General features: G+C 52.0%; 1 protein-coding gene across 2 annotated transcripts in view; it reads right to left on the reverse strand.

Annotated features, from left to right (window-relative positions):
* Positions 1-17,155, reverse strand: part of SLIT1 (slit guidance ligand 1) — a 165,853-nt gene that overhangs the window by 136,419 nt on the left and 12,279 nt on the right. For both annotated transcript variants that reach the window (XM_035724321.1, XM_035724322.1), the window contains exons 2-4: positions 7,684-7,755; positions 5,570-5,641; positions 673-744 (exon numbers count right to left, since the gene is read on the reverse strand). In XM_035724321.1, the coding sequence (XP_035580214.1) occupies positions 673-744; positions 5,570-5,641; positions 7,684-7,755 (216 nt within the window). The remainder of the gene's footprint in view (positions 1-672; positions 745-5,569; positions 5,642-7,683; positions 7,756-17,155) is intronic.

A 17,155-nucleotide genomic window follows, 5' to 3' on the forward strand; every position in this document is an offset into this window, starting at 1 on the left:
GAGGGAGTGAACTCCCCATCATTAGAGGTAGCCAAGCAAAGACTGAAGGACCACAGGCTAAGGAACTGCAAAGAAGATTCCTTAGATAATCTCTAAGGCTCTGTCCAACCCAAGACCCCACAAAAGGAAATAAATGGTAGAACAATTACAGCCACATTTAGCAAACCATAGAGCAGCAGAATTAGCCCCACTACCCTTGAAGCTTGAAAGAAGTACCTTTACAGCAAATAGAAGTATGACTTTATGCCATGGTTGATAAGCTTCCAGACCTATGACTCCGACCTGATAACAGAAAGAGGTCCAAGGGCTTCATTGAATGAATCAATAACCGACCCGAGGCAGGTTACCAAAGGCTGAGACAGATGTGCAGGGTTGGAAAGCCTGGCATCATGGCCGACAAGAACGTCCCCCCACCCCCAGAACATTCTCACACCCGCACTGTCAGAGGCAGCACAGGGAACTGAATGAGCCGTGGATCCCAGCAGGTGCGACCCCAGAGAAACACCCCGCGCAGCCCCTTCCTACAGGAGGGCCTGGCCTTTCATGCCCCGGGCGATCTGGACAGGTGGGGAGCAGGGGGTCACGGTTGCGGGAAAGTCTGGCCCCTCTGACCAGACACAGCTCCTCACACGGGGTGAGGGACAAGACCACAGACAGAGCAGTGTCACTCACAGCCTCGACAGAGCCTGGTTATTCTGGAACAGCAGTTCTGGTAACATGTGCAGCTGGTTCCGGTTCAGTCGTCTACAAGAGAGAAGAAAGGAAGAGTTGGAAGGTGCCTCAGCACCCAGGAAATCCAAAGACTTGTCAGAAAGCACTGGATTCAGAGTGAGAGGGCACGGGGTTCAAATCCCAACAGGGTCACTGGGTTACCCCAGGGAAATGAGCTGCCCTGGGCCTCAGTTTCTATGAAGTGGGAGTTCGCCATCCAACACTTGGGGAGGATGAGCCAGAGCACCTATGGAAGGTCCTCTCCAAGGACCTGGTGTGTAGTGGGCAGTCAACACCTCCCATGATTTCCGCCCATGCTCCTCGTCATCATCATGTTACATTCGCAACACCCATTGCAACTCATAAGGCACTGATTGAAATACTATCTTGGCTTGTGAGCTGAACACCTGACTCCACTTGAAATGTGAGCAGGGGTAGGACTGCCCCACGTTCTGATTCTTCATTGCTTTCACCCACGTTTGACTCAGTGGCAACTTTCTTTTATTGTTTGCTTTAGGTCTGTTTCTCAAAATGAAAATCGCATTATCTATTTTTTTATTATCTATGAAAATGCATGTTTAATTCTTTAGAAACTTCACATAACAGAAGAAAAAGTATTCAGCCACCTGCATTTTCCTCACTCAACAATCTGTGGTGTCTCTCTGTGCTAAACAACAGAGAACAACCCCTTTATTTTTAATGACTAGTATGTCCATCATTTCTAATTGCTCTACTGGTGGACAGAACAACTTCTCAGTTTTATATACACAGGCAGGAGTGGGAAGTCTCGTTCTGGAATGTGGCCTGGACGGGAAGATAAAATGCAGAAAGCACCCAGACTTGTCCTAGGAAAGCAGCAACACCTAACCAGACGTCAGCAGCCAGTTCTCTGACGCTGGAGTACGGGACTCCCGCCCATCTGGGGTGCAACACCTACAAGTATGGAAGCTTGGTCCTCGCACTGTGGTCCACGGGCCCCCTACAGGGGCTTCGCCTGGGAGGTGGTAAGAGCTGCAACATCGCAGCCTCTCCCCCAGGCCTGTGGAGTCAGACTCTGCATTTCAGCAGGATCCCCAAGTGATCTGGGCACACGTAAAGGGTGGAGAAGCTCTGGTGTAAAACCCAGCCCCCGCCCTCCAGACTACAGCACAGTTCAGGTCTCGCACAAACATCTCCTTTTACAGGGCTGGACGAGGATACACCAACTTAGTAAAAGCTTTCTCGTGCTGGCGGAGAGGAAGAAACGTAATTGTCTGTGGCCAATAGTAACTGGTCTGTGGTCACCTCCTAGGAGGTGACCCTTCATCTGGTATGTGAGAAAGGCACCATTTTCCAGCACGGTGCAGACAAGGAGACCAGCTGGGAGAAGTTTACTCAAAAGGGCAGGCTCCTAGGGAAACACATCACTGCCTTGGAAAAAAAAAAAAAGTGGGTGGGGGGAACCACCAATATAATCCTTAAAGCAACAGGAGTGGACATCAGATCACTCCAAGTTCCTTAACCTTGTCCAGTAAATTAATCCTGTATTTACACTGCCTGGTAATCATTGGGTTTTGTTTTGTTTTGTTTTCCCCCAAGACTTTCTCATTTTTCCAGCTTCAATTTCTGAAAACACTGAAGAGGAAAAAAAAAAAATTCCACAGCCAGTATAAAGTAGAAAATCAAAGAACACCAAAGGAGGGCCCCAGCATGGTGAAGGAGCTGCAGGTAGCTAAGAACGGGGACAGCAGTAGTGGTGACCAGTCCTTCTTAGCCCTTAGCTTGTGCCAGGAACTGGAACAAGTGATGTAGAGGCACTACGTCACCATCAGAGGGAAAGCAGAACACACAGGTGGGTTTCTTGCTCTTGAGTATGACAACAAGGGCTCGAGTTCATGCATGTACCCTCCCATCTCCTTCTTGCAACAACCCTGCAGGAAAATTCTACCTCTACCATCTTGCCACACGGCTTGGCTCTTAATAGGTGCTCAGGATTTTTATTGACTCCGTTGAGCTGTCTCTGTGATAGTTGAGGGGGCTGGGATGCCCAGAGGTGAGTGACTCACTCTCGTCATGACCAAGTACTAGAGCCAGGTTCTGAAGAATGCCTTTCCCCCACCTTGCACACCGGCACCCCCCTCGGCCAGCGCGGGGTGGCTGAGCGACCCCCGTGGCCAGGGGGACTGTACCCCTCGGCTTCTCTACTCAAGCTTACAGGAACTGCTTATAAGAACCAGTTGTGTCTGGCCCCAAACCTACCTATGCCAGAGGTGCTTATAATAATTAACTATGACAGAAGTGAACAAAATACTCATGTGAAAAGAGTCATCTCCATAAAAACTAAATTGGATGCTTTGGAGAAGGCCAATAAACCAAAATCTGTTCATTGAAGGGCTGTTGAATTAAGTAAAATACTGGGCCATGGGCAGGAGGGTCACAAAAGAAAGTCGGGGGGCGCCTGGGTGGCTCAGTCGGTGAAGCATCTCACTTCGGCTCAGGTCATGATCTCAGGGTCCTGGGACCCAGCCCGGAATCGGGCTCTCTGCTCAGTGGGGGGTCTGCTTCTCCCTCTCCCCTGCTTGGGCTGTCTCTCTGTCTCTCAAATATATAAGTAAAATCTTTAAAAAAGAAAAAAAGAAAGAAAAAAAAGAAACTCGGGATTCTTCACCCAGATTGCTCCTAAGGGTCTTTTAAACATCTCAATCCACCTTAAAGAAATCCAAACCAAAAATCATAAGCGAGTAATATGTGTGTAGTGTAGGTGAGGAAAACAATACAGAACTCCAGTCTCATACTAAGAAGAAACGCTCTGGCCAAAAAAAAAAAAAAAAACAAGGTGGGGGAAGAGGGTTGGTGAGTGCACACTTCCATGTCTGCGCTTAAATGGATGTTTGGAGTACACGCGGTGTTAATGACTGTCCGCTTTATCCAACCTGTATGATTAATGGGTCCACCACTGGTCTCCAGCAAGTCAGAGGAGAGGGTGCTGGCTGGCCGCAGTGAGTGCCACTCACCCCCCAGGGACTTGGCAGTCACGTGCCCCAAGAAGAACCTCCTGCTGTGAACTTGCGGGGGACCCACCCCAGAAGAAAGGAACAGGCAACAGGACAGAGGGGACAAAGTCTGCAGTGACAAGTCGTGACTCAAAAAGGAGGGCCCTGCCCCCTCCCGGGTGGCAGCGGCACGCCTGACGTGGGCCACCCCCATCGTGTGTCGACCCCCCACCCACCCACCTTCCCTCCTCCTGCAGAGCGTGACAGCACCCAGAGCTGGAGCTGCAGGGGGTTCCGTCTGGATCCCAATCAGGGCCCCACAGCCAGGTAATGAATGTGGACTTTGTTCTGAGCCTTTGAAAGAAAACAAATACGGCACTAATCATCTATTCTCGCTGCAGGCTCCTTATCGCTCACTTTTAAGCCCGGATGAAGAATGCAAAAGAAAAGACTGCCTTGCTTTTTCTTCCAGGCTGCAGGAAGGAATGGACACAACCCTATTCTCCCCCCTATATTTAATATCTTACTTTCTTTGAAGTAAAAGAGAAAAGTGAGGTATTAGGTCATAGTCATTAAGAGCTCAGGCTTTGGAGGCAAAAGGACCCGGGTTCTAATCCCCTCTTCTGCACTTAATCACTTAATAATGCAAGTGCCTTAACTTCAGTGCCCCTCTGTTTCTCATCTGTAAAATACCACTGACCACAGTGTTGTTTTAAGGATTAAATGAGATATTGTAGGGCAAAGAGCTTATCTTGGTGCCTGGCACAGAGTGAGGCAATCAACCATAGCTATAATTATAATTATAAATTCATTGTCAGAAAATCCATAAAAAAGATTAGCACAAAGAGTAGAATAAAAGTTACCTGATATCCCACCACTCAATGCAATGAGAGTTAATCTTCCCAATTACTTTCCTCCTCCTGTGTTCTATATACATAGAAGCTGATGCGATTTACATAAAAGTCACTTCCTGCCTTTTTCATTCAATATTATACTGTGAGCACATTCCAATGGCCTTCACTGTTCTTCAAAAGCGTGACTTGATACCCTACGTCTCACCAGAATGGCTTTCTCCATTTCTTTGTTGTTGTATTTAAATGATGTGCAAAGAATATCCTGGATATATACATTTTTAGCCACGTCTCTGATTACTGCCTTAAAATAAAATGGACTTTCTGGTTCAGAGGGCATGAACTCTAGGACTCTTGGTACCTCTTGAGAGCCAAAGCAAAGCGAAACAGTGAGACCACTGACCCTGGTGAATGTGTGTACATCCCCCACCTCACTAATACCCTATTCCTTTTTTTTTTCGTTATTGCCAACCTGAAATGCAAAACTTGATCAAGACCCATTTTTCAAATGCAAAAAGCCCAGGTTTGGAGAAAGCATGTAAGTCAGAAATATCTCCACCTTCCAGCTTCTGTGCTATGGCCCTGAACGCCCAAGACGCAGCTTCTCAGGTGACCGCTGGGTGTCCCCGACAGCCCCCTTGGCACACCCATGCTTCCTCACTGCCACACAACGGGAGCATGGACAGTGGTCACACCTGAGCTATGAGATTAGAGAAAGCAATTTCACTTCCTCTGTACTGCGTGGGGTTTTTGCCATAATGCATTATCAGGGAAAAACAACAAAGAGAGTTGCATTTAGAGTGTGGGATGCAGACACCCTCCAGCTTTGTCCTCGCTCTCACCTCATGATGAGGCTGTGGCCGCTTCTCCGGCTGTGGCTGCCCCCGGCTCCCATCAGCCGGCAGGAGGCCGGGGGTTGGGGGGCGGAGGGGGGCGTGCCGGCCTCTCCCCCACCCTGCCCTTGCTGCCGGGCTCAGCTGTCATGTCCCCTCAGCGCCACCCCACCGCCCTGAGCCTGCGCCCGCGGATACTCACAGCCGCTCCAGCTCCTTCATGTCGTCAAAAGCCCCCCGCTCCACCACTCCAATCTGGTTCTCCATCAGCTGCCTGGGGGAGCAAAGAGACAAGAACAGCTAGAGGAGGCTGGACAGGGACTCTGAGCAATAGCTAGCACCAGGGAGTAAAACGGTGCAGGGCCCAGGAAGCACACAGACCCAGGTCCCGGCCTGAGCGGACAAAAGTGCCCCCCAACCTTGCAAATTCCCGGCAGGTATCCTCAGCACGCCCAGGCCTGACAGCGAGGTGCACTTCCAGCCCCTGTGCCCGTGCGGACCCCTCTGCCGCCACCAGGCCCACGGGGCACCAGAGCGCCAGGCCACGGCTCCAAAGGCATCCTGGTTCCAGGAAGCCGGGACCCAGGCGGCAGGGGCCCTCCTTCGGCCCGGAGGGCACGTGTCTAAGAGGCAGAGCCAGGGCGATGGGCCAGTAGCAGGGGGAGGGGAGCCTGTGCCAACCGGGCAAAGCCCACACATGCAGCGAACACACTCCACAGTTGGCAGACCACACCCCCTCTGCCTGCACCCCTACACCGCCTGGCTGCACCTGCTGCCCAGTCAGCCACCTGGCTCCATGAGGCCATACCTCCCCACCTCCAGCACTCCCTGCAGCCCAAGACGGCCGGCTGGCAGGCAGTTGGCTTGTTGCGTGCTACCTTCTGAGATCATCAAGTATATTTTCCTCCCTGCGTTTTCCCCTGTCCGCTCCTAAGCAGTGGACCTCAGAGGAGGTTCGGGGTAGGGCAGGGGGCAGAAGCTGCTACCACGCGCTTCTCTTCCTCCACCTTGTTTCCAAAAGCCTGAGCTGTCGAGGAGCCCATGCTGGAGGACAGGAAGGGTGAGGGATGCCAGGAGGGAAGGAGGGTTTTCCAGGACTCAGAAGAGATTCCTGGAGCCTGGGAAGGAGTCAAAGGTCAGTGGGTTTGGGAGCAGCAAGACCCCTGCCCAGCGACTAATAGCTCTGACCCCAGTGAAGATGTCCCCAGCCCCCCCAAAGACCCTCAGAGCTGCAAAGTAGTTCTGAAAGAACTGAGGCCCCAGGACCCTTGCACTACCCTGGGAGCAAGGGGTGAGGACCCTACGACTATCTGGTGTTGAACGTGTCAGAACACATGCATGAGTCCGAGAGCTGCAGAGCAGGAAGAGATGAAGGGATCCACCCCTTCCCCCTCCTCACTCCTCACCCCTGCCCTGCTCGACAAGGGAAATGCTACAGACAGCTCCTTGGCTGGCCAGTGGCCAACCCCAATAGAGCCACACCTGCCACCTCTGGTATCTGCCACTGTCCAGCACCTGTGGAGAGCCCCTCTGTCCTCAACTGTCCCCACCCACCTACCCTCTTGAGTCAGGGGGAGCTGTAGCCTCACTGGGGAGTCTGTCTGAGGCACAGAGTCAAAAAAACAATGGAGACAGTCAAGGGCTGAGATGCATCCCCCAAAATTCATACACTGAAGCCCCGACCCCCAGTGTGATTTGGAGATGCAGCCTGTAGGGAGGTAATCAAGGTTTAATGAGGTCAAAAGGGTAGGGCGCTAATCTGATAGGACTGGTATCCTTATAAGAAGAGGAAGAGACACCAGAGACCTCTCTCTGTGCACACACAGAGGAAAGGCCATGTGAGGACACAGCAAGAAGGTGGCCAGCAAGAGAGGCCTCACTGCAAACAACCCGGATGGCACCTTGATCACAGACTTCTAGCCTCAAGAACTGTGAGAAAATACATTTCTGTGTTTAAGCCCCCCAGTCTGTGGTCTTTTGTGTTGGCGGCCCCAGCAGACCAAGCCAGAGACCTGAAGCTTCCTCACGGTCACCCGGCCTTCCCTCATTCCAGGATAAGACGCCCCACCTGCCCAGCCCGGGTCCTGCCAGGTGGCGACCACTGGTGGCCGCCACGCCCAATTTCTCAGCCCTGCTCAGTCTCAGGCCTCACCATCACTCCCACCCGCCCCGCTCAGGGCATCTGCAGACTGACTCCACAGGGAGAGGCCATGCCTGCCTACGACTCTACAGCCCACAGCCAGGGCTCTGCCTCGGACCCACAGGGCCATTGCCAAGGGTGGGAGGTGATGAGCGGGGGCGGCAGCCCATACTCACAGCACCCGCAGTTGCTTGAGCCCCGCGAAGTCGTTTTTGTGGATCCGAGTGATGTTGTTCCCGTTGAGTTCCCTGGTGGACGAAAGGAGAAAGAAATGGTGAGATGCCCAGGGTGGGCCCCCAGGCCAGGGCTCAGTGCCACACTCCCTCTCCACCGAACTCCAGGCTGTCCTCTCACCAATGGGGCTGGGCGCTTCCCAGCCGAGCCCTGGGACGCCCACGTCTATGTCAAGGCCCAACAAGCCGAGGCCCATCTTTGCAGCAGATGTCCAGCCCAGGAAATGCACACGGCACAGGCTCGCTGCTGGGAGAGCTGTGGGAGCTGAAGTCATGGCTTTTGCCCAGAAAGAGCTCAGGCTGATTGGACAGACAAGACATTCATGCAGGGAAGAATCTGGAAACTAGCCAATGGGAGGTTATTCAGGTGGATCCCCCAACTGTAAAGTGTGGATAATAACTGTGACTATCTCACTGGGTTAGCCTGGGGCCTAAACAGTAAAGAGCATGGCCTGTGCTGGGAAAGGGCCCCTTGCAGACAGCGATGCTATGATCTGGTGGCGCAGTCTCCTACGAGCTGTCCAGAGTCGGAGCAGGGGAGAGCAGGGTGGGCCATGCATTTTAAGACTGAGGATGTGGGATTCAAGCTGAGGCCTAAAAGACAAGGCAGATGTGCCCGGGACGGAGTGCACGTTCCAGGAAAGAACGCCCCGGAGTATCTGGGGGCCGAGGGAGGAGACAGGCTGCGAGTCAGGAGCTGTGGGAAGCAGGGCTGGGGGAATGTGAGTCCAGATCACAGAGGGCCTGAGAAAGCAAGCAGAGGAAGTCAGGGAGCCAAGGAGGCCGGCGGGCAGGAGCCCACCATGAGGTCAGTCCTGCATCGAGGGGAAGGAGAGCAGGGCCGAGGAGGGGAGGGGGCCCACTCTCTGGAACCCAGGGCCAGGCCTGAGCTGCAGTGGCTCCTCTGCCGGCAACCCCACCCCACCCCCCGCCTCTGGCCTTCCTCCCTTCAAGGCTACATGTGTTCCTCCTCGGCCCACCCCAACCACAACCTTGGACATGGACCCCACCTTAGAGGCTATCTGGCCCCCGCTGAGCCTCCTAGGGAAGCTCACTCGCCTCTGCCAGGCCACTTCTCTTCACAGTGAGCTAGTGCAGCCTCAGAAAAGCAGGTCCCTCCAGGAGGCAGCTACAGCACTCTCCAGAAAGTTCTTCCACCGAACCACATGCAGCAGGATCTCAATCAGGCCTAGCCCCATACCCAGCTTTCTGTCTTCTGCTCTGTCTCCCTGTGGCAGCTCTGTGTTCACATCCACCCCAACTCCTCCCCTTTCTCACCACGTCACAGTCACTCGCGTGCTTGGCAACAACCTAACTACCCCCACCCCCACACGCGCGCGCACACACACACACACCCTAGTCCCCTGCAGCCTGGCTTCCTCACTTACCAACCCCGGTCAACCCAAATCGCAGCTACTCTGAAAAACAGCAAGCTCCCTCTCCTGTAAGCATTTAGGAACTGTGTTTGGCCTAGACGATATTCTAGAGTTGCATCCACTAAGAACCCCATATTACAGTTTCCACATACTCCAGAAACCAGGCTCTGCGGACGCTCTCAGGAGGGGCTGGAAAGTAGTGACGGCACCTGTCTTACAGACGAGGACATTGTGCCTCAGAGAGGTCAGGTGTCTTCCAGAGGTCACCAGCTGCTCTATGACAGAGCAGAGATGTGGACATGGCCGTCTGATCCAGGGGCCCAAGCTTCTCCCAGCAGGCCGGGCCGGTGACAAGCGGATAACGCATTCAACCCGCCACTCTCCTGCCCTGCCCACCCACCCCCCCCCCGAGCCTGTCTTCTGATCCTGAGGAGCAGCGGGAAAATTTACTCTCTGCCCATATCTTTTCAAACAGGATCTCTCAGAGGGGCTTGAGGCCTCTCCAAGGTAATGAGAGCCCCAGACTGAGGCACTTCCCACCCTCGAGGCTGTGAGGAAGCCCTCTCCACATGAGACAGGCTCTTTTTTTTTTATAAGATTTTATGTATTTGTTTGAGAGAGAGATCGAGATTGAGAGAACGAGTGGGAGGAGGGGTGGGGGAGAGGCAGACCCCCCGCTGAGCAGGGAGCCGGACGCAGGACTCGATCCCAGGACCCTGGGATCATGACCTGGGCCGAAGGCAGATGCTTAACGACTGAGCCACCCAGGAGACCAAGACAGGCTCTTTCCAACATGAGGGTCTTTTCTCTTGAACTAAATAGTCTTCCCTGAAACAGCCACCTCCGAGCCTCACCTGCACAGCACCCCAACCTGCTCCTTCCACTCACAATCGTGCTTTAAGCATCGAGAACATCATCAACAAGCCCTTCAAATTTGTTCCCTCTGCAAGCAGGGCTGGTTTCCCTTGGGCCATCCTGCTGAAACTTTCATCCCCAAACCCAAAACCACAAGGAATTTTGGGGTGTTTTAATTTCTTGATTATAATGATACATCGGCACTGATAACAAGAGCAAAAATGTTAAACTTAAATGGACAGCACCAGAGCAATGTTTAGTTGACCTTCCCGCACATCTGAGAAACCAGATACTACGCAGTCATTTAAAAGGGTACAAATCATTTTGTACTCACAGGGAAAGATGTCCATGATACAGTTTGTGGTAAGAGGGTTACAAGACAGCTTGTATTCTATGAGCCCACTCATGTAAAATCTATACCCATGTCCATCCTGGGATGTGCACAGAGCAAGCTCCCTCGGGGCTGTTTGCCACATATTAATGCCTATAACTGCTAAGTGCTGGTTTTAGTTTCTTTTTTATGCTTTTCTGCACTGCTTGAATTTTTTTTTTTAAGATTTTATTTATTCATTTGAGAGAAAGAGAGAGGGAGCACATGAGAGAAGGGGGAGAGGCAGAGGGAGAGGGAGAAGCAGGCTCCCCGCTGAGCAGGGAGCCCGATGCAGGACTCGATCCCAGGACCCTGAGATCACAACCTGGGCCAAAGGCAGATGCCCAACCATCTGAGCCACCCAAGCACCCTTGCTTGAATTTTTTAAGTTATATCTATATTTTTACAAGCCAACAAAATATTCCAGTTACTGCATTTAAAAATAAGAGTAATACAGGGCACCTGGGTGGCTCAGTTTGTTGGGTGTCTGGCTCTTGTTTTTGGTTCAGGTCATGAGCTCAAGGTCCTGGGATCAGGCCCCCCCCGTCAGGCTCTGTGCTGGGCATGGACCTGCTTGGGGTTCTCTCTCCCACTCTCTCTCTGCCCCTCCCCCACCCATGCATGCTCTCTCTCTAAAAAAAATACTAATAAAATAAATAAAAATAAAAATAAGAGTAATACATGCACATTGTTGAATTTTTTCAATTTTCTGAAGAATAAAGAAAAAAATTAAAATCACACATCAATTCATCCCCCAGAATTAAACCCTGTTAAAATTCTGGAATAGTTTCTTCCAAGCCTGTTTTCTTTGGACACAATTTTTATGTAGTTGAAATAACTTAATAAATATTGATTGAAGACTTACTATTTGCAAAGTATTTTGCAAGGTTCTGAAGATATGGGGATGAGTGAGACGGACATACATGGTATGCATTCCTTCCACAATGTTATACCCTGTTCGTTTCCCACTGATGACTTTTGATGACCATCAATTATCCCTGCATTCGAATATATCAAGTTACTGGGACATTCCCTGAACCCTGGCTACTGGACACCTGGGCTGTTTCGATATCATTCAATTGTAAGCAACACTGCACAAAGGTTGGTGGGCATTTGGGAAGAATACATTCCTAGATACGGTATTATTCAGCCAAAAGTCATGAAAAAGCTGATGAATTTTACAATAACTGGCTCATTCTTTCTCGTGGCAACCATGGTTTATAAGACAATTGACTTCAATAATTGTTCATTTCACAGGCAGCAAAACTGAGGCAAAGGAAAATGTTAAAACTTGTCTGAACAAGGCCGGGCCCAACATGGAAGTCAGGAATCCCTGAGGAGGGAATTCCCACGAGGTGTGCTGGGGGCTGCGGGTGGAGGGCTCACAGGGACTTCTGGCGACATCAGAGTCACATGCCTCTCTTCTTCCCCTCTGGCACCAAGCCCCACTGCTGTCAGACTCCAGACCCGTTCCTTAGCCCACCATCAGGCGGCTCCACCCCGTCCTCCTCACTTTCCGCACCCCACTTCACCCCCATGCAGGAAAAGACCTGGGACAGCAGGCGGAACAATGGGGCAAATACAGCCTCTCTCTCTACAGGCCCTGCTGCTTCCGGACAAGAATGTCCACGGACACCCTAGCCCCCGCAGCCCCCTGCCTACCCCCATCAGCCTCGCTCTCTAACCCAGGAGCCAAGGGTCTCCTCTCAGGGGAGCGCCCTCTGGAGGCAGCCTGGGAGGCAGCGGCAGCTCCCATCAGGCACCCAGGTCTGAGGGCTGCAAAGGAGGCATTATCGCCACCTGGGCCAGAGAATCGAGTTTCCAACATAGGCCAACCACTTCCCCTCAAACCCTCAGCGGAGGCCGCTGGAATGAGGCAAGGAGGTCACTCTTCTCCAGCGCCTGATTCCTCCAACAGGTGGTCCTTGAGTGTTGCCACAGAGACTCCCTCCCAAGCAAGCCGCCTGGGAAAAAAGAAGCTGGGAGAAGCTGCTGTGACCTTAAGACCTTTGCAGCCAGAGCAGCCAAGTGAGGTGGGCCTCCAGGGGGGTTCCAGGCCTGGTTTCCAGGAAGAACCCAGATCCAGAGCTCCCCAGGCTCCCTGAGGTTCTTGCCACCAGAGCCCACATCCGCCACTCCTCCCGACTAGGCACCCACTGTGTGCAGGCTCTGAGCCTAACTCCGAGCACGCTTCATCTCACTCCACCCTCACCCTCACAGGGAGTCGAGTCATGTTCTCTCTACCTTGCTGAGGAGGAAACTAAGGCACAGAACTGGTGAAGCGATGGCCCAGGGCCACACAGCTAACTAGGGGTAGGGCTACCGGTGATTCCATGTTCTTTCCCCCCCATCATGATGCCTCCTGCCAACGACTCTGTCGAGGCCACCCCTCACCCCAAGTGCTCATGAGAAACAACTTGGAGACTTTGGGTAGGAAACCCTGGGGCCCTGTTCTAAGACCATGTGCTCTGCCTAAGCAACAATATCAGGGGGTCCCCAGCTGGCGGAGCCATGTGTGTTCTTAGTGACTAAGAGCTTAGCCTTGAGAGCCAAAATGTCTGGCTTCAAATTCCTGCTCCACCATCACTAGCTGGGTAACCTTGGACATGCAGCTCAAATTTTCTGTGCCTCAGTTCCCCCATTTGTACAATGAGGATAATGATAGTACCCACCTCTTAGAGGTATGGTGAGGTGTAAATGACTTAATATTACTTTCTTTTTTTTTTAAGACTTATTTATTTATTTTAGAGAGGGGCGGGCAGAGGGAGAGGGAGAGAGAATCTCAAGCCGCCTCCCCACTGAGCACAGAACCCAACACAGGGCTTGATCTCAAGACCCCGAGATCAGGACCGGAGCTGAAACCAGGAGTCAGATGCTTAACGACTGAGCCACCCAAACATCTCAATGACTTAATACTCCTAAAACACCGAGAGTAGTGCCTGGCACGCTTTCTGCATCAGTATTACCTACGGAGATTAATTTACTATCACTATTGCTGCGGTTTCCCTCAAGGACATGGCTCCACCAGGAAGGTGGTGCCCCAGGCTCGGCTCAGGCTGGTGCTGGACAGGCCGGGCCCCACTGAGCAGGGAGGGGCCGGCAGCTGCCCATGCCCTGCAGGCCCCGTGATGGGAAAGCCCAGGGAAGATGGCCTAAGACAATTCTCTCTCTTCCAAAAGTGAGGAGTGTGCATCCATCCTTCCCCCCCAGGAGGGGATACACTCCAGCGGCAGATGGCCCTGGTTTCCATCAGCTCCTGTGTGGTCCTAACCTGAAAGAAAAGCCTCAGTAGTAGAAGGTTTTGGAGAAAATCCTCTGAGGCAAAGTTACCAAGATAAAAACAAAAACACACAAGGATTTCTTGAATCCTCTCAAAAACAAGAATCTGATCCCCAGAACCTGGGTGTTTGGTGATACACTGAAAGAACCCCTCAGATCTCTAGCGCCGTGGGACTAAACAGCCTGGGTCCCTCACAGCGTGTTCTGGGGGGTCCCACGTGCCTCACGAGCAGGTCTTGCCCTAGAGCTCCACCACTTCTCGGGCTAGTTCCCTAAGGGACCAGAACCTTCCCACAGCGCCCCAAGCCGGCAATGGCAGCGGGGAGGCTCAGGCGACCCTCCAAATCCCTTCCTGCCGGATCTCCAGAAAAATAAACATGCAGCTCTGACTGGGGCTGAGACAGGCCTCTGGGATGGGGAACCGTACACCGCGGCTCTATCCTTTGAAATACTACGCTGGCCAAATCGTTGGCAATGAGAGCCTGCAGAGTCAGAAGGGAGAGCGGAGGGAAGGAAGGATTTCCCCACCCAGCCAGGGCCCCCGGACAGCAGGCTGAACACCCCAACCTGCAGGCCGCCCAGCTGCATGCCCATGCCCTTGTGCCTGGAGCCCCGCAGAGCCACCTCACCGGGTGCCCCACGCTCCCTCTGGCTCCCCTCCAATCTGCTCTCCTAGCCACAGCCAGGGGGCTCCTTTCAAGATGCGGATCTGATCATGTCACTCCCCACTTAAGCCCTTCAATGAATCCCCATTGCTCTTGGAATTGAGACAAAAATCTCCTCACCGAGAACTACAAGGCCCACATGGCCTGCCCCACACGCCCCCCATTCTGATCCGCTCCTTCCTGTGAACGGCCATCCCCTCTGCCTAGAATACTCCTTCCTCTTTGCCTGATTCCAACTCTTCCAGCGGGTCAAACTCCCTATTACAGACCTGCAGAACGCCCCAGCCCTCCTGCAGCATGAGCCAGAGGCAATTTTATATGGATAAGGAGGCTTCCTTGAATGCTCTCTCTGCCCCTACAGAAGTTTATAAGCTCCTTGAGGACACGGGCTGTGTTGGTTGCTTCTCACCATTGTATCCTCAGAGCCTAACATGGTACCTGGCACCTCAGAGAGGCTGCAGGAAGTAGTTCTTCAAGGCCTGAACAGATTTGCATTAAAATGGACATATTCCAAACAGGATGGGCTGAGGGAGTTTTCCGAGTTTCCCTGCCCCCCAAAGCAAAGGGGGGAAAAAAAAAAAACTACACTAAGAAATGTTCTCCCTTGGGGCACCTGGGTGGCTCAGTTGGTTAAACATCCGAATCTTGATCACAGCTCAGGTCTAGATCTCAGTATCATGATTTCAAGCCCCATGTTGGGTCCTACCTTGGGCATGGAGTCTACAGGAAAGGAGGGAGGGAGGGAGGGAGGGAAATGCTTTCCCTTATCGAATCATTATGTGGTACGCCTGAAACTAATCTATCACTGTATGTCAATTATACTTTGACTTAAAAATAAATAAATTTGGGGCGCACCTGTCTGGCTCAGTCAATAGAGCATGCAACTCTTGATCTTGGGGTTGTGAGTTCGAGCCCCAAGCTGGGTGTAGAGATTACTTAAAAATAAAGTATTTTAAAAATAATAATAAATCGGGCGCCTGGGTGGCTCAGTCATTAAGCGTCTGCCTTCGGCTCGGGTCATGATCCCAGGGTCCTGGGATCGAGCCCCACATCCGGCTCCCTGCTCAGCGGGAAGCCTGCTTCTCCCTCTCCCACTCCCCCTGCTTGTGTTCCCTCTCTCGCTGTGTCTCTCTCTGTCAAATAAATGAATAAAATCTTTAAAAATATATATATATAAATAAATAATAATAATAAAATTTTAAAACAAAAAAAATCAAAAATTAAAAAGAAATGCTCCCCCAAACGGACATCCGCCAAGAAAAGCTCCACACACAGAGTGTTACCAATGACTTCCCACACAGCCCACAGGTTTAAAGGCAGATTCTTCCTCAGTAGCTCTCACAGGAGAATACCAGCCCCCAGGGTTTCAGCTGCTCCGCTCTTCTACTTCCTTCAACACCCCAGCACGCCTGCCTCAGAGCCTTTGCCCATGCTGCTCCTCAGTCCAGAACTGCCCAGAACAGCCCTCGTCTCCTCACCTGCCCACCAACACACACACCTGACTGACCCCTGCCATCCTTCAGGGCTTCAGTGGAAACATGTTCCAGACCAGCCCCCACTATGCGTTCACTCAGCTCCTCTCCCAGAGCTGGGATTGGAATTTGGAGTCGTGTGCAATATGAGGTCCTTTGTTAAGGGCCAGTCTCTCTCCTGCCAGGCTAGGAAGGGCAGAAGCCACCTCTGGTCCGCTCCCTGCTATCTGCCCAACACCCTCAACACAGTACGTGTTCACTAAACCGAGGGAAAATAGGCTGAATGAGCAATCCTGCCCACTGAGCCCAGCTGCTGCTGGCATATCTCAGCCGAAGTGTGGCCCACACAGTCCTCAGGCATCCGTGGGTGGGTCATGATCAGGAGGCTCCCCCAATCTGTCCCCCAGCAGAGCGCACAGGCCTGGTACCAACCCCAGCGCTGCTGGGCCTGCCCTCCAGCATGCAATAACTCAAGAAGCCCCAGGGACGAGTAGTTGGGGGTCCCAGGCCAGGGCAGAGTTGCTACTGATCCCTCTCTTCCCTGGGCCCCTGGGGACCCGTCTTGTCACCTTGGCTTCAATACTAGCAATATCCACACTATCATAACCAAGCCAGCTCATTTAAGCCTCATGATAAAGCCTGATTCAAATGTTTATTATCAGTTCTGATTCACATTATGAGGAGACTGAGGCAAAAACATTTAAGTGACTTGTTCAAAATCAGCTAGCTGATAAGTAGGTTGAGGAGGCAAGCCCAAGCATGTCTGACTCCAGGGCCCAGCTGGCTCTTTTTTTTTTTTTTTAATTCCAATAAAATACACGTAACAAAATTTACCACTTTAACCATTTTACGTTCAGTAGTGTTAAGGGTATTCACATTGTTGTACAACAGATCTCCAGAGATTTTTTTCATCCTGAAAAACCAAAACTCTGTTCCCATTAAACAGTAACTCTCCATTCCTCCCTCCCCCTTGACCCTGGCAACCACCATTCTGCTTGTCTCTATGAATTTGACTGTTTGGTTTTTTTAAGGTTTCATTTATTTATTTGAGAGAGAGAGAGACAGAGAGCAAGAGCAAGAGAGAACAAGAGAGAGAGAGCAGAGAGAGAGTGCATGAACTGGGTGGAGGGGCAGAGGGAGAGGGAGAAGCAGACTCCCCGCTGAGCAGGGAGCCCCACCTGGGTTCCATCCCAGGACCTTGGGATCATGACCTGAGCCAAAGGCAGATGCTTAACCGACTGAGCCACCCAAGTGCCCCGTGAATATGACTATTTTAGATACCTCATATAAGTGGAATCATACAGTATTTGTCTATGACTGGCTTATTTCATTCAGCATAATGTCCTCAAGGTTCATGCACGTGGCAGCATGTGACAGGACTTCCTTCCTTTTTTAAGG

Source organism: Zalophus californianus, chromosome 15 (assembly GCF_009762305.2).
Source record: "Zalophus californianus isolate mZalCal1 chromosome 15, mZalCal1.pri.v2, whole genome shotgun sequence".
NCBI classification, from domain to species: domain Eukaryota; kingdom Metazoa; phylum Chordata; class Mammalia; order Carnivora; family Otariidae; genus Zalophus; species Zalophus californianus.